Genomic DNA, 25458 nt, shown 5'->3' with positions numbered 1-25458 from the left:
AAGCCGGCCGTCTTCGCCGCCTTCAGCCATCCGTGCCTGCTACGCTATCCGGCGACATATCCTTTACATTATTACTGTTTCTGTGTGTACTCTAAAAGAGCACGAGGCGTTTTTGTAAAAACGCCTCGTTTTTGCGGCTCGTGCCGCGCCCCGCTCAGCAACGGAGACCGCCACCTCTCTGCGCTCTCCGCCTGGGCCGCGGGCACGCCGCCACCGCACTCTCCGAGTGCGAAGAGCTTTCAATGTCGACCCTGCGGGCTCGACTTGAAGCTTTCGACCAAGCTGTCGCTCCGCCTGTCCCTGCCGGGCCGCGCAATAAGAAGTGCCGCTCGCAGCGACCACCGGAGACTGTTGTGACTGAGGAGCTCGCCGGAACCTCTCCCTCGAGCTCTCTCTCGCCCTCTCCCTCCCGGCCGCTCTACCGCCGGCTCTGCCCGCGTCGCCGCCGCGTCAGGAGATGAGGAGAATGTGATAGATACCCGTACTCTCCCTCTGTTCGAGCCGTGCAGTACGCCGCTCACAAGGGATGGCAGAAGCGGACGGTCCCGGAGCGAGTTTCCTCTCCCTCTGTTCGAGCCGTGCAATACGCCGCTCACGAGGGATGGCAGGAGCGGACGGTCTCGGAGCGAGTTTCCTCTCCCTCTGTTCGAGCCGCGCAAACTGCGCCGCTCACAAGGGATGGCAGGAGCGGACGGTCTGAGCTCTCTTTACGTTACAAGAAAGCTACTCCGTCCTCGCGCGTCACTGGTGAAAGGGGAACAGAGTGTTTTCGTCCCGCCGTGGCCTGGACTATAACCTCCATTCTCACACATTTCTCAGTCCCCTCTTAAGTTCAGGCGACTGGAATTGTTACTATTGCAGTATACGAGCCTGTTATAATACACGCTCGCCTGCAAGCAAAGCCGTCACAAGACATGATACTAATGTATTCTCCCCTGTGGCTCAGTGGCGGAATCCTAGACTGTCAAGCTAGAGACCGGGGTTCGGTCCCCGCTCTCGCGGCAGTTAAAGTTTATGCTGTTCGCTTCTCCGAGCTCGCGGCCAGTTTTTCTTACATACAGAAAACAAGCCCGCTCTCTCCCTCGTTGGGCCGCGCAGATTGCGCCGTTCAAGGGATGACAAAGCGGACGGTCACGAGCAGCGTTCAGCGTACGCGCCTCACTCACCGGCGAAAAGAGAAGAGAGTGTGTTAGTCTCGCAACGGCTGGACAACCGCCAATTCTCACACATTTCTCAGTCCCCTCTTAAGTTCAGGCGACTGGAAATATTGCTATTGCAGTAAACGAGCCTGTTTTAAACACACGCTCGCCTGCAAACGAACGCCGACGCGACACATGAGGTCGCTTTTTATATGCTCGCGCTAACTTAAAGCCTATGTGATTCCCCTGTGGCTCAGTGGCAGAATCATACGCTTTCATGCGAGAGACCCGCGTTCGAGCCCAGCTCTCGGGGAAAATAAAATTTATGCTGCTTGCTTCTCCGAGCTCGCGGCCAGTCTTTCTTACTTACAGAAAGCGAACCCGCCCCTCGCACCACACCTTCTCAGGGTGCTCGAGTATTTTTTGAGCGTCTAAACACGAGAGAAGAAAAGACGGTTAAATCCCGCAGCCCTGCGGCTGGACCACCGTCGAAGCTTAACGCTCTGTCAGTCCCCGTTGCCACGGCTACTGCAGCTGTTTACCCCGCAGTCAACGAGCCGGTATCTACCCGCTCGCCTGCGCGCATCCGCCGTTCTCACGGCAACCCAGAAAAATGTCAAAAGAGCATAATGTCTGGTTGCACGGCTGACGCCGTATGTGTTTCTAGTACAGTGAATGTGCCCACGTTCTGTGCTCACCCCTGTACACAAGCACTATACATCCCGTGTCTCTCACAGAGCCCACTCTCATGAAGCAGGCAAAAGCCGCTTTAGTGTTAAAAGTAGGTCACGTGTCCACTTCTCCGTGCCCACACCTACTCACTGCCCGCTCTGTCACACGGCCTCGCACGACCGGTCATGTTTTAAATGTGAGTCCTGTGCCCGCCCTCGAGCGCTCACACATACATTTTCGCGCCTCACACTATATGTTCCCCGTTCAAAGCCACCGGGACACTGTGTGTAAAACGGCCAGCTATCGCTACGTGCGATCCGCCGTATCTAACCACCAAGAGCGCGCGCGCCGCGCCCGCCCCTGAATGTAACTCCTGTGCCCGCCCTCGAGCGCTCACACATACTAACGAACATTTTCGCCCCGACGCCGCCATCGCGCGTCGTGCCTCACACTTTATGTTCCCCGTCTAAAGCCACCGGGACACTGTGTGTAAAACGGCCAGCTATCGCTGCGTGCGATCTGCCGTATCTAAGCACCAAGAGCGCGCGCGCCGCGCCCGCCCCTCCGTTTCGAGCTCTCGAGCCCGCGATGCGCGGCGATCGGAGCCCGGAGGCCATTCTGCCCCTGGCTGCACACGCAAAAGCGTGGGAAACTATTCCAGGCGCATCAGAACGGGTGCTAAGCACAGTAAAACAGGGCTATACTCTGCAGTTCGCTCGCCGCCCTCCGCGCTTTCAAGCGCGTATCGAGACCAGAGTGAATGGGGAAGTAGCACATCTACTTCGAGCAGAAATAGCTACACTTCTGTGCAAAGGGGCTATGGAACCGGTTTCCCCTTCCATGAGCGAGTCGGGCTTTTACAGCCGTTATTTCCTCGTTCCCAAGAAGGACGGAGCACTCAGACCAATTTTGGATCTGAGACGTTTGAACGAGGCTCTTATGAGAAGACCGTTCAAAATGCTCACAACCAGACAAATTCTCGCGCAAATTCGCCCGAGGGACTGGTTTATATCTCTCGATCTAAAAGACGCGTGCTTTTCAGATCCTGATAATACCCCGTCACAGGCCATTCTTGAGATTCGCCTTCGACGGTCAGGTATATCAGTACACGGCCCACCTGTCGACACAGCGCGCGCGCTGCATTCGACGCCTGGCCGCGTCCCTCCGGCCGGGCAGCACCGTACCTCTCAAAACATTTCAGAGGCTACTGGGTTGTATGGCCTCAGCCGCAGCAGTGCTTCGGCTGGGTCTTTTACGAATGCGCCCGCTACAACGCTGGCTGAATGCCCGAGTGCCTCACAGAGCATGGGCTTCCGGCGGTATTCGCATCAGAGTCACTCAGAGCTGCGTTTCAGCTCTGAAGCCCTGGTTAGCGGTCGACTGGTACCAGCGGGGAGTGACAATGGGAGCTATCTCACACCGCAAAATTATCTCGACGGACGCTTCCACCTCAGGCTGGGGCGCTCTGTTCGAGGGCAAACCGGCTTTTGGCCTATGGTCAGACCGGGAAAAATGCCTCCACATAAACTGTTTGGAGATGATAGCGGTCGAGAACGCGCTCAGGCGCTTCCTCCCATTCATACGGGATCACCATGTGCTAGTCCGCTCGGACAACATGTCCGTGGTATCCTATGTGAACCGACAGGGCGGTGTCAGATCCAGGAATCTGTGCAGGCTGACAGAACGCCTTCTCGTGTGGGCTTACCGCTCGCTGAAAGCCGCGCACGTACCGGGCCACCTGAATGTCGGTCCAGACAGACTGTCCAGGGACAACATTCCCCCGGGAGAATGGTCTCTGCACCTCCAGACAGTCCAGTTTCTCTGGCGCCTATTCGGCAGAGCGGAAATCGACCTCTTTGCGTCGAAAGACAATGCTCAATGCCTGAAGTTTTAATTTGAAGAGCGAGGACGCGCTGTCCCAGACATGGCCCAGCCTCCCGCTGTATGCTTTTCCTCCGATCTCCCTGTTGCCACAGGTCATTTCGAGGATCAGAGAAACGCACCACTCAGTGCTGCTTATAGCCCCGCGATGGGAAAACCAAACTTGGTACCCAGAGCTAGTGAGGCTGTCGCACTCACCCCCGTGGCCGATCCCGGTGAGAAAGGATCTCCTCTCCCAAGCCGCTGGATCGATCTGGCATCCCCATCCAGAGCGCTGGTCGCTGCATGCATGGGTGATCAACGGATACCCGTTGACCTGTCAGAAGGGGTCGTGAACACGATCACACAGTCGAGAGCCCCCTCCACGAGACGGCTCTATGCGTCTAAATGGTCGGTGTTTTCTAAATGGTGCGCTACTCAAAACCTGGATCCGCGCGCATGCGGGGTCCCGCGGGTGCTCTCCTTCTTACAAGAGCTGTTGGAAAAGGGCAGATCCCCTTCCACGCTCAAAGTATATGTAGCCGCTATTACAGCGTTCGCTGAGACGACGCGCGGCCGGGAAATGGGAAGGAATGAGCTCATTATCCGCTTCCTCAGAGGAGCTAGACGGATGAATCCCCCGCGGCCCCCCTCGGTTCCCTCGTGGGATCTGTCCTTGGTCCTGGCGGCCCTAAAGGCTTTCCCTTTGAACCGCTTGAATCCGCGGATTTAAAGTATCTGTCGCTTAAAACCGTTTTTCTGATAGCTCTGTCTTCAGCCAAACGAGTGGGTGATTTGCACGCGCTATCTGTTAGCCCTGCATGTCTCGAGTTCGGGCCGAATGACTCGAAAGTCATTCTCCGACCGAGGCACGGTTACATCCCCAAAGCGATTGGAACCCTGTTTAGGGCACAAGTTATTTCCCTCTCGGCTCTGCCAGCATCCGATAGTGGGGACAGTGATAACCTCCTATGCCCTGTCCGGGCGCTGAGAGTTTACATCACGTGCTCCGCCGCTTTCAGGCGTTCAAAGCAGCTCTTTGTTTCCTTCGGCGGACGCACCAAAGGTCTTGCCGCCTCGAAGCAGAGCTTGTCCAGGTGGATAGTGGATGCGATAGCAGCAGCTTATGCCTCCAAACACCTGCAGTGCCCTCTGGGCATCAGAGCCCATTCCACTAGAGGCATGGCCTCGTCGTGGGCCTGGTCCAGCGGAATTTCTATCCACGACATTTGTATGGCGGCGAGCTGGGCCTCCCCGTCAACATTCGTGAGGTTTTATAACCTGGAAGTTCCTGCCCTACAGGCAAAAATATTGTCAGTATAAGTGACATGTATGCTCTGCCCAGCTCCCGTGTGCAGACTACGTTCATATGCTGGCGCTATTCTGGTAACTACTCAGGGTGAAGTGTTTGACTCAGACCGGCTGATCCGTTCTGTTTCCTATTTCCCGTTACGCGCTGTTATCGGTGCTGGCCCGCGCTGCTGGCCGCCCGCATTATTCTCTGCCGCGCGGGAATTTTTCTCTTCATGTGAGACCGACTATGTCGTTTTCTCCTACCCTTATGAGTGCTTATGTACTGTATGGGCTCGCTCCGCCGGCCCTACTGTTTGTACTGTTATGTTTATAGACCGGCCGCGCCGCTCTATTTCATATGCTGCATGAAGTGCATGTACTGCGCTGGCCCGTCTCTCCGACCGGCCACATTTCCCAGCAGAGTGTTTTCCCCGGTTCCCCTGGGATTCATGGGCTGGATGCTCGGCGCACACGGCGTTGACAAAGGGTTCCCGATGCGTAAGCTACTTACGCAATACGAGAGAACCTCTCGTAAGAGAACGTACTCGGTTACTAATGTAACCTCGGTTCTCTCTAGAAGAGGGAACGAGTATTGCGTAACCTGCCGTGTCGCGCCACGAGCTTTTGCGCTTCAGACTGCGAAAACCAGAATTTTAGCCTGTGAGCGCTGAATATATACACGCTGGCCACGCCCATTCTGACGGTTAGAAGGGTGTGGAGGGCGCGAAGCGCCCTCATTGGTTGCCGCGTTCAGAGCACTCACCGATAGGCTTAAGCAGTTGCAGCCGAGCAGCCAATGAGCACGCTTATTTAGCCTGCCTAGGTTTGTCGGCTGCTGCACTGCGTTGACAATGAATACAAAATTAAGGATAATTTTTTGGCTTCAGATCTCGAAGAAAGAAGACTTTCCGATGCGTAAGCTACTTACGCAATACTCGTTCCCTCTTCTAGAGAGAACCGAGGTTACATTAGTAACCGAGTACGTTTTATGCTGTTGCTGCTACTCGTCTCCGCAAAGTGAAAGTGTTGAAAGCCAGCAGACTTTTCCTCAAGACATCTACGCTGTTCTGATAGAGATGACTACCTCGTTGTGTCAACTGAAGGAGGACATGGCGCTGTTGCAAAGAGAGACTAAAAGTACAGTAATGATCTATTTGCATTGTATCATAGCAGTTCAGAAATACCCAAAAGGATAGAAATAAGCATTTTTCTATCTAGTGACGCAAAGTAGGGCTGCACATAGCTACCGATTATTTTCATTGTGGATTAATGTGTGGATTGTCTTCTGGATGAATAGATTAGTTGTTTGGTCTCTAAAATGAGGATCAGTGTTTCCCCTGTCTTGGTTTGGTTAAGTGTTTATTTCTTGTTTTTGGACTGCTTACATGGATCTTGACCTTTTGCCTGTTCCTGGATTTATGATTACGGATTACCCAATAAAACTGCACTTGGACTATCACCCTTTCGTGTGCGTGTCGTGACACATGTCTTTGCACAATGACACCTTCAGTCTGGAAATTATGTGGGCAGGTTTTCTTCTGAATAATTAGTTACTAATAATTCTAATCAGTAACATAGTTATATGACCTCAATGTGCCGCCCATATAAGGACAAATCTGAATTTCTCTGAAATATCAAGTACAAGATAAACAAGATGAACAAGAGACACACACGTACACACAAACACACACGTACACAATTCAACATCTGTGACGCCCTTTTTGCTGTCGACTTCTATATAAAGCTTACACAGGTTTACAGATGGCACAGTTCAACAGTAAGCTGCCAGTGCAAGAATTAAGATCTCTGTGAGTTTTATGCTGTTGCTGCTACTCGTCTCCGCAAAGTGAAAGTGTTGAAAGCCAGCAGACTTTTCCTCAAGACATCTACGCTGTTCTGATAGAGATGACTACCTCGTTGTGTCAACTGAAGGAGGACATGGCGCTGTTGCAAAGAGAGACTAAAAGTACAGTAATGATCTATTTGCATTGTGTCGTAGCAGTTCAGAAATACCCAAAAGGATAGAAATAAGCATTTTTCTATCTAGTGACGCAAAGTAGGGCTGCACATAGCTACCGATTATTTTCATTGTGGATTAATGTGTGGATTGTCTTCTGGATGAATAGATTAGTTGTTTGGTCTCTAAAATGAGGATCAGTGTTTCCCAAAGCCCAAGATGACGTCCTCAAATGTCTTGTTTTGTCCAGAATTCAAAGATATATTGAGTTTCCTGTCACAGAGAAGAGAAGAAACTATAATATTCACATTTAACAAGCTGACATCACAAAAGTTTCACTGTTTTAAAATAAAAAATGACTTGAATCGATTCATCGATTATCAAAATAGTTGGAGATTTATTTAATAGTTGACAACTGACTCATGCAGCTCTAAAGCAATGTCCAAAGAAACTGAAGGTGCAGTAAAATGAAGCTGACAAAGAAATCTGTTTTTGCAGGTCAAGTAGCACAGCTGAAGACTGAAGTGGACAAGCTGAAGACTGAAGTGGACAAGCTGAAGCAACAACTGACAGGTATTGTTCTCTCTGTTCAACTGTGGCATGAAGTTCAACTTATTCATTCTAAATAACTGAAAACTGCAGAGGTTGTAATCAGAGTGCGAATTACCCCACCATAATTCAGGGATGTGATTTTTCCGGATTAATCCGGAATTCCGGATTTTCCGACCTGAAAATGTGACCTACGTGAATCATGCAGATCTGTAAAAAAAAAAAAAAAAAAAAAGGGGGGCGGGGGGTAATCTCACAGCCGTCACCATGGTAACCCGGGACGGAACCTCAATCGCCGCGAATCGCGGCCACACCGGGCGGCACGTCAACATGGTTACAGATGGCAGAGAGATGCAATCTTTCCCCGCCCAGCGAGTGCTTGAAGTGCGTCAGAAACAGAGCGCGCGCGCGATCAGTTGTTGGTAATTTGTTGTGTAGCGTGCGCGACGCCGCATCCAATGTAGACAGCATTGCTTTTTTTTTTGAGGGCGCTTAACACACAGGCTCGTAGAAACGGGTCTGGCAGCTCGCGCCAGTTCTAGACGCGGTGAAAGTTTCCTGATTGTGACGGATGGCTGAATTTACATGACACATTATAAATGAGCATTATAGTCTGCGATAGATACAGTGCCAAAAAGAAGAGAAGAGGATAAAAGGGGATAAAGACAGAGGTAAAGTGATGTAGTGAATGAACAGTTTATCTAATTGCATAGGAGTGAGATACTATAATTTCATGGCAGTTATTTTTACCTTAAACTTAATGTTAGCAGTTGTTCTGAGTTCTCCAGAGGCCCCAGACTGTGTGATTTTGTTACAATCATGTCAGTTTTAAGACGCATTTTTTATTATCACTTTTTTATTAATGTTTTACCCTACAGTTGTGCAGTTTTGGGGGGAATACAGTATACATTACTATTTTTAATGTTTTTGAAAGAAGTTTCTTCTGCTCATCAAGCCTGCATTTATTTGATCAAAAAACCAGATTTTTTTTTTTTTAATATTGTGATATATTATTACAATTTAAAATAATTGGTTTTCAATTTATTATACTTTAAATTATAATTTTTTCTGTGATGCAAAGCTGAATTTTCAGGATCATTACTCCAGTCTTCAGCATGTGACATCCGGTCTATCACATGATCCTTTAGAAATCATTCTAATATTCTGATTTATTATAAGTGTTAGAAACAGTTCTGCTGCCTAAAATATTTGATGAATAAAAGGTTAAAAAGAACTGCATTTATTCAAAAAAAATATATATATATTTTCTAATAATATAAATCTTCTTTACTATCACTTTTTATCAATTTAACACATCCTTGCTGAATAAAAGTATTGATTTATTTCAAAAAAAGAAAGAAAAAAATTACTGAACCCAAATTACTGACCAGTCGTGTATATTGTTGTTACAAAAGATTTCTATTTTTTTTTTTTTATTATTATTCTTCTATTTTTATTTTATTTTAATTTTATTACTTTTTATTCATCAAAGTATCCTAAAAGTATCACAGGTTATTAAAAAATATTAAGCAGCAGAACTGTTTCCAACTTTGATAATGAATCGTCATATTAGAATGATTTCTAAAGGACTGGAGTAATGATCCTGAAAATTCAGCTTTGCATCACAGAAATAAATGATAATTTAAAGTATAGGCTAATAAATGGAAAACCAATTATTTTAAATTGTAATAATATATCACAATATTGCATTTTTTTTTTGTTATGTTGTTATGTGTCATACTCATGACATAAGTTGGATATTGCACATTAAGCAGTTTAAGTTTGGTGTAAATTTTTTTAAAAAGATATATTTTATTTTTTAAATTCAAATAAGTTGTTGTCATGTGTCATAAAAAGTTGGATGTAGCGCATTTAGCAGTATAGGTTTGGTAAAAAGATATTATTTTTTAAAATTCAAATAAGTTATTGTCATTGTTGTTATAATTATTATTACTACTATTATTATACTATACTATACTATACTATACTATAACTATAGTATAGTAATTACTATTACTATATTACTATACTATTATTATAGAATGGTGTTGATGGCACAGTGGATTAGACACTTGGCTTTGATTTCCACTGCAACACATCCACCAAATAAGTTGTCATTTGTCATACTGTACAAAGAAATTTGCATGTTGCACAACTAGTTGTAAAATAAATTAAAATGTATTTTTTTGTTCAAATAAGTTGTTATGGGTCCTGCTTTACTATCCATATAGATGTGCCACCAGTTTGATCGGCGGGGGGGGGGGGGGGGGGGTCTCTCAGTATGTTTTCCTGCTTTTTTGTCCTTAGCCAATCACATGCCTGATAATTGGGGGGTACTGCTCCTTCACTACTTCTATGACCATCATGGTCCACCACCATTTTAATCCCCACCGTAATCGCCAAGTGCAACATGTGTTGTGCAACCCACTTACAAGGTCTAAACATGCGACAAACATACTCGGTTCTCTCTAGAAGAGGGAACGAGTACTGCGTAAGTATCTTACGCTAGGGAAAAATCTCTTTTCCGCGAGATATTGAAGCCAAAAAATTATCCTTTAATTTTGTATTAATGTAAAACGCGTTGCAGCAGTATGCAGGCATAGGCGAGACAGCTCGCGTGCCTCTTGGCTGCTCTGCGGCAACTGCATCAGCCTATCGAGCGAGGCCTATCGTGACGTCAGATCCAATGAGGGCGCTTCGCGTCCACTGCGTCATGTCCCGCCGAAACGGTCGTGGCTTCGGCCTATAAATAAGGCTCGGAGGCAGCTGATATCTGGTTTTTCATCGCCGAAGCGAACCAGAGCGTGTTGCATGCACGGCAAGATATGCAGTACTCGTTCCCTCTTCTAGAGAGAACCGAGGTTAGGTCAGTAACCGAGTACATTCTCTTACGAGAGGTCTCTCGTAAGACAGACAGACAGACAGCACTGATTCGTCTAGACCGACAACAGCTTGGCCTGTAAGGCGGGAACCTCTAGGTTATAAAACCTTATAAATGTAGACGGGGAGGCCCAGCCTGCCGCCATACATATGTCTTGCAAGGCAATCCCACTGGACCAAGCCCATGAAGAGGCCATGCCCCTTGTGGAGTGCGCTCTGACACCCAACGGGCACTGCAAGCCCTTGGTAGTGTATGCCAGCGCTATAGCATCAACTATCCATCTGGATAGGCTTTCGATGCAGCTAGTCCCTTGAAACGCCCGCTGAACAAAACAAATAGCTGCTCTGTCTGTCTAAAAGCAGACGAGAGAGAAACATAAGCTCTTAGCGCCCTAACTGTACAGAGAAAGCTTCCTCGTCAGAGACCGGCAGGGCTGACAGGGAAATGACCTGAGCCCGAAACGTTGTGTTGAAGGATTTTGGAACATAACCATGCCTAGGTTTGAGTATGACTCTCGAGTCATTTGCCCCAAACTCCATGCATGCCGCGCTCACGGAGAGCGAGTGTAAGTCACCTATTCGCTTCACTGAAGCGAGAGCAAGTAAAAACACTGTTTTGAAAGACAAGTGTTTAAAATCAATCGTTTGGATAGGCTCGAATGGGTCACCTTTCATGGCCTCCAACACCGTAGAAAGGTCCCACACAGGGACTGAAGGAGGTCTGGGAGGATTCAGCCTCCTAGCTCCCCTAAGGAAGCGGATGACTAAATCGTTCCTTCCTATTGACTGACCAAGCGCCGTTTTAGAAAACGCTGCTATAGCCGCCACATAGACTTTGAGCGTGGAAGGGGTCCTGCCCTTATCCAGCAGCTCTTGCAGGAAGGAGAGAACCTCCATCACCCCACAGTCTAGGGGTGAAACGCCCCGAGCTGTGCACCAGCCGGAAAACACTGACCACTTTGAGGAATAGAGCCGTCGAGTAGACGGGGCCCTAGCCTGAGTGATAGTGTTTAACACTCCCTCTGGGAGGTCAGCGGGTACCCGTTGATAGTCCATACATGAAGGAACCACAGCTACGGGTGAGGATGCCAAATCGATCCCCTGGCCTGAGAGAGGAGGTCCCTCCTCACTGGCACTGGCCATGGGGCAGTGTCCGCTAGCTGCATCAGAACTGGGAACCACGGTTGGCTCTTCCAGAGCGGCGCTACGAGCAGCACTGAGCACCTGAGGCAGGAGAGAGACGGGGGGAAAAGCACACTTGGGCCAGCGCGTTCCTGCTCTTGGAGAAAAATTCCGGACAGTGAGCGTTTTCGTGAGACGCGAACAGTTCCACTTTCGCTCTGCCAAATTTCTCCCACAGCAGTTCGACTGTGTGCGGGTGTAGAGACCATTCGCCTGCCGGAACGTTGTTCCTGGACAGCCTGTCTGGTCCCAAATTCTGTAGCCCAGGCACGTGCACCGCTTTCAGCGAGCGCAGGTTGCGCTGAGCCCATACCAGAAGGCGTTCCGCCAACCTGTATAGGTTTCGGGATCTGAGACCACCACCGACATGTTGTCCGAGCGGACCAAGACGTGGTGACCCTTTATCTGGGGACAAAAACGCGTCAGCGCGTTGTCCACTGCCAACATTTCCAGGCAGTTTATATGCTGAAGCTTTTCCCGTTCTGACCACTGGCCGAAGAACGGTCTGCCCTCGAGCAGCGCTCCCCATCCCGAGGTGGACGCGTCTGTTGACACCACTTTCACCCTCGAGGAAGTCCCCAGGCTTACACCTGATTGGTACCAGTCGTTCGCTTTCCAAGGTTTCAGAGCTATGATGCATGTCTGATCGACCTTGAGATAAAGCAGACCGGACGTCCATGCTCAGCGCAGCACTCGCGCTTTCAACCAGAACTGCAGAGGGCGCATGCGGAGCTCAAGAAATTTCAGAGGATGCTGGGTCTCATGGCCTCAGCATCCTCTGAAATTTCTTGAGCGGGACGGTCGCGCCGCAGCGGAAAGAGCTCGCTGCGCGCTGAATGTCTAGTGCGCGCTGTGATGACAGCCACGCTATCATAGACCGCGAGTCCAGTTCTGTGCAAATTCAATCGTCCAAATAGTTCAACACTCGCATGCCCCTGAGTCTGAGGGGCGCGAGCGCTGTGTCCATGCACTTCGTAAATGTACGGGGTGCTAGGGACAAGCCGAACAGTAGGACTGTGTACTGATATGCCTGGCCCTCGAAGGCGAATCTCAAGTATCGCCTGTGACGTGACGCTATCTGTATTTGAAAATACGCGTCCTTCAGATCTATTGACATAAACCAGTCTCCTCGGCGAACCTGCGCAAGGATTTTTCTGGTTGTGAGCATTTTGAACCGGCGTCTCGCCAATGCTTTGTTCAGTTTGTTCTAGTATGGGTCTGAGACCCCCGTCTTTCTTCGGCACCAGGAAGTATCTGCTGTACAGCCCCCCTTCGCTTTGAGCTTGAGATAAAGGCTCTATAGCCCCTTTGCTCAACAGTTTCGATATTTCGGCTCGAAGTAGGTGTGCTACTTCTGTATTCACCGTGGTTTCGACGCGCGCCGCCGCACGGCGAGGGCGTCGACAGAACTGTAGCGAATAGCCTCTTTTTATAATGTCTAGCACCCATTCCGAAACCCCGGGAAGCGCTGCCCACGCATCTGCATGGGTGGCTAGGTGTTGAATGCGAAGAGCGCTCTGGTCGCTTGGCGACAGAGGCGCTTCGGTGTGCTGTAACATAAGCGTTACACTCGCGACATTTGAGGCGGGGAGCGCGCTGATCACAGCGGGCAGATTGCCCGCGCTCGACCCCGCTGCGGTGTTTAACCGAGTGAGGGAGGGCTGGGCGAGTCCCGTCGGACTTGTCATGTCTGTGAGTGAATGTGGGCGCAGGAGAGCGGGCACATTTACTGCGTTGAGCGCATTGTCTGCCTGAGCAGAGTGAATGCACACTGGTTTCGTTTTTACAGAAACCGTGAGACATGCAGAACATAGTGTTTGTGGGCACTGGGCAGTGGGCACGTTTACTATGTTTGATGCGCAATCAACCTGAGTCGATTTTATTAGCGCAAGCCCTGTGTGGAGGGCTGTGCTTGTGTGTAGGGATGAGCACTGGGCAGTGGGCATTTTTTCTACACTCATAGCACCATGGGACACCAGAAAATACACTCTTTATGGGATTTATCTGTGTAGCCGTAAAAACGGCATTTGTGTGCAGGCAAGCGGGCAGCTGTTCCGGCTTGTACACTGCAGAATACACTGGAACAGTCACATTTCTTGGAACTGAACGAGCGATGAGCTTTGGTGGAAGCCCGGCCGCGGCGGGACTCGAACACCGACGCTTTCCTAGGCGTGCTAGGATGACTTCGGGGCCTCGGGCTTCACCGCAATCCTAGGCCGTGGCCCACGCTGAGCGGGGCGGCGGCTAGTCGAGCGAGAGCGTGGCCTCAAGCTTCGGGCCTGTCGGCGCTGCGACGAGGCGGCAGGGGGCGGAGGCTGTGGCTGGGAGCTCCGAGTAGGTGGTTTTGCACGGCCCGCTGCGGAACTGGAGCGCTTCGGTAAGAAGTGCTTCATGGCCTGTGACGCTTTCTGCACCCCGGCGAATCTCTCTACGAACTCATTGACAGAGGATCCGAAGAGGCCAGCAGAAGAAAGCGGGGCGTCGAGGAACGCGGTGCGCTCAGACTCAGACATCAGACACTATTGGATAGGCGGTTTTCTTCCTGATTGGACTCAGGAAGAAAGGGTGCCGGTTTGGACTCAGGCGAAGCACGCTCCCCAGGAAGGAAAAATCCATCCAGCCGGTTGTGAGAGGGTAGCTCAGGCGTAGACCACTCGAGGCCGAGGCTCGCCGCGGCCTCCGCGAGTATACGCATCAACTCCGTCTCGATGCTAGCTCTTTTGCTTGACGGTCCACGAGAAGAGGGCGCGAGATCCACAGAGCTCGGCCAATCCTCACTGCTCGACGCCAGAAGAGAGCAGGTGTCATTCTCCCCAGACGCGGCTTTCTCGTCAGCATCATCAACAGAAGCGGCACCGCAGCGGGCAGAAGTGCAGGCTCAGAGAAAACTGCCAGGCGAGTCCTCAGAGTCGCCATAGGCAGTAGCTCGCAGTGAGGGCAGCCGCCATCGGCGAGCGCGAGAGCTGCATGATCTTAACCCAGGCACGAAACGCAGATCACATGGCGGTCTCCCTCGCTGAGTGGGGCTCGGCACGAGCCGCAGGAAGGCATCTTTAAAAAGACGCTAGCTCTTTTAGAGAGTGTGTGTCGCGCCGGCAAACACACACACACAGAACAGAGAGTAAAAGGATATAGGTGCCGGATAGCGCAGCGGGAGCGGCAGTACAAGGCGGCGTGGCCAGCAGCTTCAGATGATGGCTCGTCCCGCTGAGAGGCTTTTTCAGACGGCGCGGCTTCTCTCTCCGGATTCAGTGATGCGAGAGCTTCGCTGAAGAGATGAAAAATCAGAAATCAGCTGCCTCCGAGCCTTATTTATAATCCTAAGCCACGCCCGTTTCGGCGGGATGTGACGCATTGGATCTGACGTCACGATAGGCCTCGCTCGGTAGGCTGATGCAGTTGCCGCAGAGCAGCCAATAGGCGCACGAGCCGTCTCGCCCATGGCCGCGTGCTGCCGCAACGCGTTTTACATTAATACAAAATTAAAGGATAATTTTTTGGCTTCAATATCTCGTGGAAAATAGATTTTCCCCTAGCGTAAGATACTTACGCAGTACGAGAGACCTCTCGTAAGAGAACTGATAATCAGTAGGCTACAGAATATCTCATTGTTATTATATATCCAAAAGAGAACTGTTTTGATCAACTCCCAAAAGTTAGAAGTTAAGTGCACTGAAATACCTAGTAATTACTCTAATTACTAGTAAAAGTTATACCTTTACAAGAAGCCTATTGCCTATTTCAGGGTTTTTCCTGGCTCAAAATGAGGCGGAGGTGGTAAAATCATAATAATGTATTTTAATAATAAGATAATAAAATGTGTATTTTTTTTTGGTAGATCATCCTATAGCCTAATGTGTTTCCCACATTTTTTTGTTGGTGGAGCTTGGTACCTCTAGGGGGGTCCGGGGGCATGCCCCCCCAGAAGAAAATGTTGTACATTTTAAAGATAAATGCATTAATCTGGTGCACTTTGAGGCACCCAAATCCACTATTAAAAATAGATAATCCACGCGCAAACCGCCTATATTCTTTGATTTAGATATCTGCATCTGATCATCACATTACAATTATTCAAATTCTTGTTAAGCATGATAATATGGTAACATGGTAACATATCACACTGAAGTAGGCTGACTTAAAATGAACATTTATTTAAAATACAAGTTCTTCTTTTGGCAAAATTAAATTTCCTTAATAGTCTAAACAGAGGCTTTACTCCCTTCAAGCTTAAATTGTCAATGTTTCATTGCATCACTGTTTGAAAACACAATCATTTTTTGTACCTTTATAAAGGGCATTTTCCCCTAATTGTATTAAATGTATGCTCCATCTTTCATTTCAAATTAAATTTGATAAATATATTTAATAATAATAATTAGACACTAGGTTGTTACCAATAAAATTAAATAATTTACATGGAAAAATTATAACTGTATTTAATTAGATTATTTTAAATATTTTTGAATATACAAATAAGGAATGTTGAAAAGAATGATACTTTATGAAACTAGCGTTTTTGTCATTCAACGTTGACACTTGCTTGAGAAGTTGAAGTCGTTCTCTATCTCCGTTGCTTCTAGCCACGGTGGTTAAAAATGGTACGGTCCACAATAGGGGTGTCTGAAATCGCTTTACATTCAAATGTTCCTACAGTGAAAATAGGAGTTGACTTGTATTGTAACTGTAATTATATTTTTTCACAATATCAGAAAAATTATCTCCCCTACCCCCACCCCCCCCCCCTGATATTTCTATCCCTTTGGGGGTAATTCAAACTATATATTCGAACTGAATATTCTAACTCCTAGAAGCAGCCAAATCCCTAGGTACTTATGTAGCTGCTGCCTCGGAGCCGGCTGCCACCTCTGAGTGCTCCACAGTAGAGAAAAGTGTAGTGGTGAGATCAGGGAAACACAGCAGGGACAGTCAGGGGAGACAGGTGAGGTGCAGACTGATGAGGTTAATGAAAAGGTAAATTAAACAGTGGAACAAAGTGTAAAGTGGAGTGAACAGGTGGAGGAGGTAGTAACGGAGGAGGAAGAGGCAGCAGTTAAATCTAAAATGACTGCTAAACGCAGAAGGAAGGCAAACAGTGAAGTTAAAACAAGGGCAGGGCCGTCCAGAGCAGTCTGGCTCTGCAACATCAGGGCCAGACTCTGGTTAGAGTTCAGGTTTTATAAACATATTGGAGACATTGATGTTTTTAAACAGCGTTGGTGTTTTAATGGTATTGTTTGTTCTGTTGTTGATGAAGAGTTGGTTTTTGCACAATTTTTTACCGGATATTATTTTTAAACATATACTGAGATTTTAATGCATTAGCGCTTTATTTCATTGTGAAATTGTACAAATTATAAATATGTAAATAAAGTGTTTTTGTAAAAAACAAAAAAATCTCTCTCTCTCTCTCTCTCTCTCTCAGTCCGACAGGTTGCATTCTCAGCCTCTCTGGTGGTTGCAGACCCAACAACTATTGGACCCTTTCCCAAGGATACTACCCTGATCTACAAACACGTCGCCACGAACATCGGAAATGCCTACAACTCAAAAACAGGTAGCTCTGATATTCTAACAAACATTTTAGGGATGCACCGAAATGAACATTTTGGCAGAATACCAATATAGCGATATAAAACAAGTTTCTATGATAATTATATTTTGTACGTTCACGTGTAAACGCTATATTTATAAAACTAATGTCTTTTTTGCAAAACATTTGGAAAATCCCATAAATCATAGATTATTATTCTAAGTGTCTGACAACATTATGGAAAGGATCCCTATAGAGATAGACCTTTTTGTTAAAGAGTAAGATCCTTTTAGTTTAACATGAAACAGCCCCGAAATCACCAAACCCACCAGACCCCATGTAAATAATCAGTACTTTTAGCGTGTTTAGACGCTAGAGCCAGCATATTTCCACATGTAAATGGGTGAATTAAGGGTTTATTTCAACCAAACCAGATTGGTGATTGTTGGAACAGTGGAAAGATGAACCAAGATGGCTGTTGATAGTTTTATTTTGTTTCTGTCCACTTTGAATGAAGTGTGTTTTACGATGATAAAAGTGCTGATTATTTACATGGAGTCTGGTGGGTTTGGTGATGGTGATTTTGGGGCTGTTTCATGTTAAACTAAAAGGATCTTACTCTTTAACTAAAAGGTCTATCTCTGTAGGGACCCTTTCCGTAATGTTGTCAGACACATAGAATAATAATCTGAGTCTGTCAGCGGCAAAAACAAACATTTTTAGTTGACGCTAACTGATGCTGAACATTTGTCCTGTAGGGTTACATTAGAGCTTGTTTCTTGTTTAATACTGGACCAGTTTCAGAGATGTGATATATTGTGCATCCCTAATATATTTCACTTTTATGTTGCTGTTCAAACTTTTTTTTCGTTTTCCATTTAAAATGACAAAAACAAACGTCCAACAGGTATATTCACTGCTCCGGTGAAAGGAGTGTACAACTTTGAGTGGTCGATCGGTGCATATGCAGATGGCAGACACGGTTCAGCGGGTTGGTTGGTCAAGAACTCAGAGAATGTTTTCATGGCATGGGAGAAACAGACGTCCGGTTTTATGAGTTCTTCTAAAGCCGTTGCGCTGTTGCTGGAGGTGGGAGACGTTGTGTGTGTGCGTCTGGTGGCTAACGGTGGCAATGTGGCGTACGACGATGGAAGTCACCACAACACCTTCAGTGGGCATCTGCTGTTCCCCATGTAAGACAGAAACAGCAGCTCTGTGTGATAGTCACGCAGGTTTTTGTTGTCTTAAACAAGTCTTCATAGCACTTCAAAGATTTGCTCAGATTTTCATCTGCATCCAAATAACAAGTAATAATTGTCGACAGGCATCTTTTTTTCCTTCAAATATAAAGTGATTAATGTATCTGATTCTCTCTTGTTTCTGTCATTTTAATCAAATAAACATATCATTGCAATTATATCTGTGAGCATTTCTTTAATCTGTTTGTTTCAACTTTAACTTATTGAAAGCAGATAATCAAATTCAACATCATAGCAGTATAAAGAAACAGAGAATGTTAAGCTGTTGTAACATATCAACTCTGTACAATGTCCACATGAGATTCTCTGGACATTGTACGGTTCAGTCTCGCTTTCTAACATGAAGCACACAACAGGAGATTTGTAAACTTAAGTAGTTTTGGTGCCTAAATCTAACCAAACTGTGACTGTTTCCCAGCGTTAACAGCATAATTTTAGGTGTTAAAATCATGTCTCTAGATCAGCTGGCTCACTCAGTTCGAACCGCAAATCAATTTCCAAATATCAAATTGTTGGTTTCACAGGTATTGGGACCAAGTGGCCTATAACATTTCAATTGTTGTTATACTGGCCACAGTTAGAGGGCACTCCCTCAAAAGGCAAGAGGTTTGTTGCCAAGCAACCGCGGCCTTGGTCTTGACTGGCAAACCTCATTCCCAAAGATATGCGGCGCAAAGAGAGACATAATCAACCCAAAAAAGAAAACTGGACCAAAAGAAACGTGTCTTCCAGGCAAGATGGGAAACAGATTATCTTTTTACAGAATTCAAACTCACTGCCTCACAGTGATTATTATTTAACCAGTTCTTAAGAAACTTCATAATAGCTGGAACAGCTTCCAGAAGAGATCAGATGTGCTCCTACAGTAGCCACATTCAAATCCAGACTCAAAACACTTCTGTTTAGCCGTGTATCTGCTGAATGAGCACTGTGCCACTGTTCGTCCGACTGTTTTTACTGTATTATTTTATTTTATTTTTATTCTAAACTGTTTTAATTATTCTTATTTCTTTTGATTATTTTAATTTCTTCTATGTAAGCACTTTGAATTACCATTGTGTATGAAATGTAATATATAAATAAACTTGCCTTGCCTTAGCCTACATACATTTCAGAAACTCGCAGGCTAAATTCCCATCCGACCCACTCTTCGCAGACGACTCCAATCACCCCGTCACACGATTCCGCTTTCAAAAACACCTTAAGTCCATTTTGCTCCAATCCGGCATCCCATCCTCACTTTTCCAGCCATTCATTTCGTATAGGTGCAGCTCTGGGACAGCGCTTTCAGTAGGAGCAGAGGGGTCTGGGACAGCGCTTTCAGTAGCGGGCTCTGGGACAGCGCTTTCAGTAGCGGGCTCTGGGACAGCGCTTTCAGTAGGAGCAGAGGGGTCTGGGACAGCGCTCTCTGCAGCAGCGGGATCAGGACCAAGCAGAAATGAAGGACGGGAGGCTCCCTTCCTCCTCTTCTTCCTCCTAGGTCGCGGTGCAGATGCCGTTGGCGGACTGGTGAGTGGTTGGGGAACAGACATCTGTGTCTGGGGTTGGAAGATCCGTCTCTAGGAGGGCTGATTCCGTCACGGAGGTCTCTGATGCCGACTCCCAAGAGGTCCGTCTCCCTCGCTTGCCGAGAAGACTTTCGGGTCCGGATGACGTCTCGGGAGTGGAAGTGGGACCAGCTTGATCCCCCTGGGAAACAACACCTAGGACACAACCCTCCGGAATCACTGGAAGTGTGGTAGAAGGAGATCCCGTGGAAGAAGCCTGCAGCTCTTCCCGACTGTGAAACTCCACCAACTCCCAGGATGGGCGAAGAAACAACTCCTGCCCAGACAGAGGGGGAAACAAAATCCCGCCACTCTTCGTATAAGAGACAGACGGCGTCCACCAGGATTCCTGGAGCCTTAATTGACACTTGGAAAGGGAGGACATACAATCTGCTGGGTTCTGTCTTCGCCGGTTCATTCTGTTATGGTGATTGCGGAGGAGATGAACCCAAATGCAGACAGTATGCAATATACATGGTTTATTGATACAACTTGACGGAATAAACAGGAAAACAAAACCCACGAGGGGGCAAAACAAGACAGGATAGACTAATCTAGACTAGGACTTGACAGCTAACTAGACGATAAACAAACAGCAAAAACAGAACTTTCTCTAGACAATACTCTTGACAGGATACTCACAAGGTTTCACAATGAATAACAATGAACCAGCACAGGACAGCAAACACAAGGGGATTAAATAGGGAGACTAATGATAACATAACAGGTGACACAGGTAAAGCAATAATGACAAAACGAGGATAACAAGGGGGCGGGACGAGGAACGAGACAACACAAGCACATGGCCCAAACAAAAGGCCATGTGCTTGCACACAAAATATGGGTCTGTCATGATCCTGCCACAAGAATTAAAGAATGACAAGGATTAGATGGCAGAATCATGACACCCTGCCATGTTAGTCGTGCTGCCGGTGGAATAATGTGGTATACGTACATAGCAGAGCTTGCAAACTGTGTTTTTTTTGTCGACAACACGAACGTTGTCAACATAACTGACTGGAAATCCAAAATACTTCCACAACGGCGACTTCAGTGAAAGAGGAGGGGGTTCAAGTTCTGTCGACGGGTCTCCTGCGTCTGCAGTTGCCATGCTATCTTTTGGCTGGTTGTTGTAGCTGTTAGGTTGACTCGCAGCACTTCAACGCATGGGTTTTTTTTTTTTTCGCTTGGCAAGCCGAGCTGACGTGACATGGGGGCGTGGCAGGATCGACGATTCCATTTTTTGATTCGATAATCGAGATTGAGCATTAATTTCGATCGATTTCGATTTAAAATCAAACTCGTGACACCCTTAATACATATTCAGTGTCTTGTACTCAGTTACCTCACTAAATACAGTAATGTGTAACTTTACTGTATTTTTCAAATGGCTGTGCAAATAATATATAGTGCTGTCTTGAGCATTTTCAGGTAGTGTCACCAAGATCTGACTTTTTGCATTGGAAAACATTTACAGAGTAAACTGTCATAATGAAAACATGACAAAGCCATTTGACTATCTTGTTCATAAACAATGGTGTCAGGACTTTTCATCTTGATGACACTGACACTTTCATTGACATGAATACTTGCTTTTGAGGAATGAGCTATCCATTTTGAGCAAGTGACACGCTTTTGCAGGTTATCAACTAGGTTTTGCAGTTTGTAGTAATTGTTTTGAGAACTGCATTAACTGTTGTGCAAATGTAAATAGTGATGTGAGAAATGCACCAAAGCGACTGAGAAAAACTGTAACTGTATCAATAACAGCGCATACGTTAGCCGAGCACTAACGTGAATGACTGTAATGTAAACGTTGGTAAAACAAATCTTGCTCCATCCTTTATTTTTACTCAAAGTAGTAAGAACGACAGACGATCTGCATTAATAGACACAGTTTTAGGTAACAGTGATTAGCAGAAGTATTTTAGTAAGACAGTAATAACTGAAGTTAGCCGGTTAGCCGGAAACTTGCACAATATTAAACACAAAGCTATGTATTCTGAAAACCCGGTAGAAAATATATACATCAATAATTAATCATACTTGCAGGTTGTAATTCTGAGGAGCAAGTTGTTCAAAATAAAGTGGGTACTGACCCATCTTTAATGAATGAGTGTTTTGTAAATCTCATTTAGACCTCACAGAGATTTGAGAAGCAGTCGTCAGAAGGTTACACTGCTGTTGTATCGCTGTGGTCATTTTAACCACTGATTTAATTTTAATCCTCATCCTTTGGAAGTGTTTACAAAGAGAGTTTTCTTTTGTAGCGCAGAAAACTGCATCTTCTCGACATGTACACAACATGAACACGAACAGCTGCAGCTTTTGAGGGCGGGGCAAAGTAGACGTTGTTCGCGGGCAGCCAATGAAGACCATAGGCGTTAATTATGCAAATGTGTTACATTGTTACGTATGCCGGTCACAGAAGTGAGACTTGAGTTACTGACGACTCGTTTACGCGGTTCTGACTCGATTCTTTCTTTTGGGAGACAATAACTTCATTTATCGAGCACTTTCCACTTTACAACTTTGCAGAACATTTACATTCACAAACAGCCGTATTACACACTGCATGAAGGGAATATTCTAAAAAGCATATGGGGCACTTTAAGACCTTTTAACAAACTTGATGGTGTTGAAAAAGTCCTATTTAAGTGTTGATTTGATTGAATAGGGCTTCAGTAATCAGGACTAGTTGTGTTTAGTCCAGCTGAACCACATTATAAATACATTTCATAGATTTGAGGAATTAGTAACTACAGGGGCACATACATTTTCACGCAGGCCTTGTTGGTATTGGATAACTTTTTGCTTCAATAAATAACATTTTCTTTTACAAACTGTACTTTGTGTTTACTCAGGTTGTATTTGTTTTATGTTTTAATTTCTGAATCAATTTAATATGAGATGTGCACAAAAATAGAAGAAATCAGGATGAGGATAAATACTTTTTCACTGCATTATATGATCATATCACTGTATTGTCTTCTCTTCTTCTATTCACTGTAATCTTGTGTTTTATGTTTTTTGTTCAATTCTAGGAGGAGCTCAATACAGCACTGAAGACCTTACAAGAGAAACTTAAACACAATGAAAAAATTAAAGCAGAGTTTGAGAAAACAGTTCAACACATCAAGGTGAGGAAACAGAATCAAGAGTCATGTATAGTATCACTGTAAACAGTTATGATTTAATATAATGGATTCCAGTTGATTATTTCTGTAAATAATGAGCATCAATCTGCTTCTGGATCCGTTCTATGTCGGGTATCTGAGTTTATCTCTGATATGAATGATGTGAAGTGTTGATGTGTGTTGATTGAGATGATTGAAGTGAATGTGATGTCTCAGTCTCAGTCAATTTCAGTCTCAAGCTGAGCACACAGAGCGTCAGATTAAACAGCAGTTTGAGAAGCTTCATCAGTTTCTCAGAGATGAAGAAGAAGCTACAGTCACTGCACTGAGGGAGGAAGAGGAGCAGAAGAAGCAGAGGATGAAGGAGAAGCTGGAGGAGATGAACACACACATCTCAGCTCTTTCACACACAATCAAAGACATGGAGGAGATGATGAAAGCCAATGACGTCTGCTTTCTGAAGGTCTGATTTCAGATCATTGGTTGATCATTGGTTGATTGATTGAGTTCTTGATGATAAATGGTGTGTTTGTTCTGCAGGCGTTTCCAGTCTCAATGGAAAGGTGAGTGATCTGCTCCTGTCTCTGGTCTCTCTGGTTCTGATCCAAAGCCACTGCAGTTCTGACTCCTGAATGTTCTTCCAGAGTCCAGAGCTCACAGCCGGATCCACAGATGGCTTCTGGAGCTTTGATTCATGTGCCACGATACTTGGGCAACCTGCCGTTCAGAGTCTGGAAGAAGATGCAGGACATCGTCCAAAACAGTGAGTCTGACTGCTGGAGAGTTAAAGGTTCTTCATGACTACCGATAGATAGATAGATAGATAGATAGATAGATAGATAGATAGATAGATAGATAGATAGATAGATAGATAGATAGATGCATAGATAGATAGATAGATAGATAGATAGATAGATAGATGCATAGATGCATAGATAGATGGATGGATGGATGGATGGATATGAAAACTGTATTTCTGGGGTTTTTTAGCTTGTTTGCTGTACACCTTGTAACATAGCAGCTTTTAGACATAGTTTTGTTTTTTGTTATAAGTCATAAATGACGGACGACATCTTCACACAATGCAAAGTCAATGGAGAAGGTTGGATTGCCCCCGGTGGGCGTGGCCTAAATGTGCTCTGTCTCTATGGGATTCTCTCTGTTTAAATGTGATTTTTTATTTTATTTTATTTTTTAGTTTTAACAGTTTTGGCTCATTTGAAGATTCTGTCAAAGACAGTCAATGAGATTAAGTAAGTATGATCAGTTATAACAGAAAGTAGTAAGTCTGATCAGTTATAAGAGATAAAGCCGGAGTCAGAACAGTCTGATGGTCTGAGCCGAGGTTGGACGTTGTTAGGAGGAGTTTTAGAAAATTAGAAAATTTTGTCTCAGAATAATAATAATAATTTCCAATCCAAAATAATTAGTTAGTCAAACACAACGGACCGTAAGAATAAACTGTTTTAAACGATACACAGACTGTCCTCCTTATTTCTAGCTCCCATGAATCCATTTCCTTGCGTGAATTACGTTTGATGGGTAATCGCTTTAGTGTCTGGTAACAAATCAGATATCACTTTATTATATAAGTCGTTTGAACTATGTTTAACGACCATGGATGTCTTTTAACTTATGTTTCATATACTAGTATATAACTGAAGCTATAGATTGTTAAATTAAACATTTCTCGTTCTTAGTGTTTTTTTAGTTAGCTTAGATAGTAGCATTGCATACAGTTGTCCGAAATGATTATAGATAACGTTTTTTTTTAACCATATGCAATATTTTTCTATAAAAAACATTATAACATTACATTATAAATTACATCAAGAATTGCGAGAACAGCTTTAGATCAGGCATAATACTGGGGTCCTAAGCTGGACTCAGCACTTCACCACACCGGAACCGGAGGTTTCCATGGTAACGGTCATAAACAGTCTATGCTAGCGGTACGCTAATCCTCTTGTTAGAGTGCTTGGGAACTAAAACATGTGGGAACACACCCTGTTACACCTACAGTAGCGCCCGAGAATAAGGAGGATAAGAGCCAATAAAATGAAGATGATCAGATGCTGATGAAGATCACACACACACTTACAGTTCTTCATCTACAGCAGAAATATCAACACATCTCATTGATTTATTGTTATTTAAATTTCCCAAAGTATCAGTTTCTCCTGATGGACACAAATGTCTGAATCCCATATTTAATGTTTGTAGTTGATGCCGTTAAACGCTGATGATAAAACGAGTGTGAAACTAATAACAGCACTGACAGTGATCAGAGGAAAATGTGTTTGATCAACAGGATCATAATTCATAATAATCTGTGTTGGGTTCACTGTTGATCATTATATGAAGATCAGAATAAAAGCATCTGTTGATTGTGTCTCATCAGCTCCTGTGATTCTGGATCCAAACACTGCGAATCCACGTCTCGTCGTGTC

At 45.6% G+C, this 25458-nt stretch overlaps 1 protein-coding gene across 1 annotated transcript; it reads left to right on the top strand.

Moving 5' to 3' along the window:
- Window positions 1-6745: 6745 nt before the first annotated feature.
- LOC311072351 (complement C1q tumor necrosis factor-related protein 3-like) lies at window positions 6746-18470 on the top strand. The gene is made up of 4 exons (XM_084097315.1): window positions 6746-6930; window positions 7420-7494; window positions 16958-17089; window positions 17973-18470. Exons 1-4 carry the CDS (start codon window positions 6870-6872, stop codon window positions 18260-18262), a joined length of 558 nt encoding a protein of 185 aa, XP_083953441.1. The 5' UTR covers window positions 6746-6869; the 3' UTR covers window positions 18263-18470.
- The last annotated feature ends 6988 nt before the right edge of the window (window positions 18471-25458 follow it).

Source organism: Abramis brama, assembly GCF_963993115.1.
Source record: "Abramis brama genome assembly, chromosome: 21".
NCBI classification, from domain to species: Eukaryota; Metazoa; Chordata; class Actinopteri; order Cypriniformes; family Leuciscidae; genus Abramis; species Abramis brama.
This window is presented reverse-complemented; position numbering and strand designations above follow the sequence as displayed.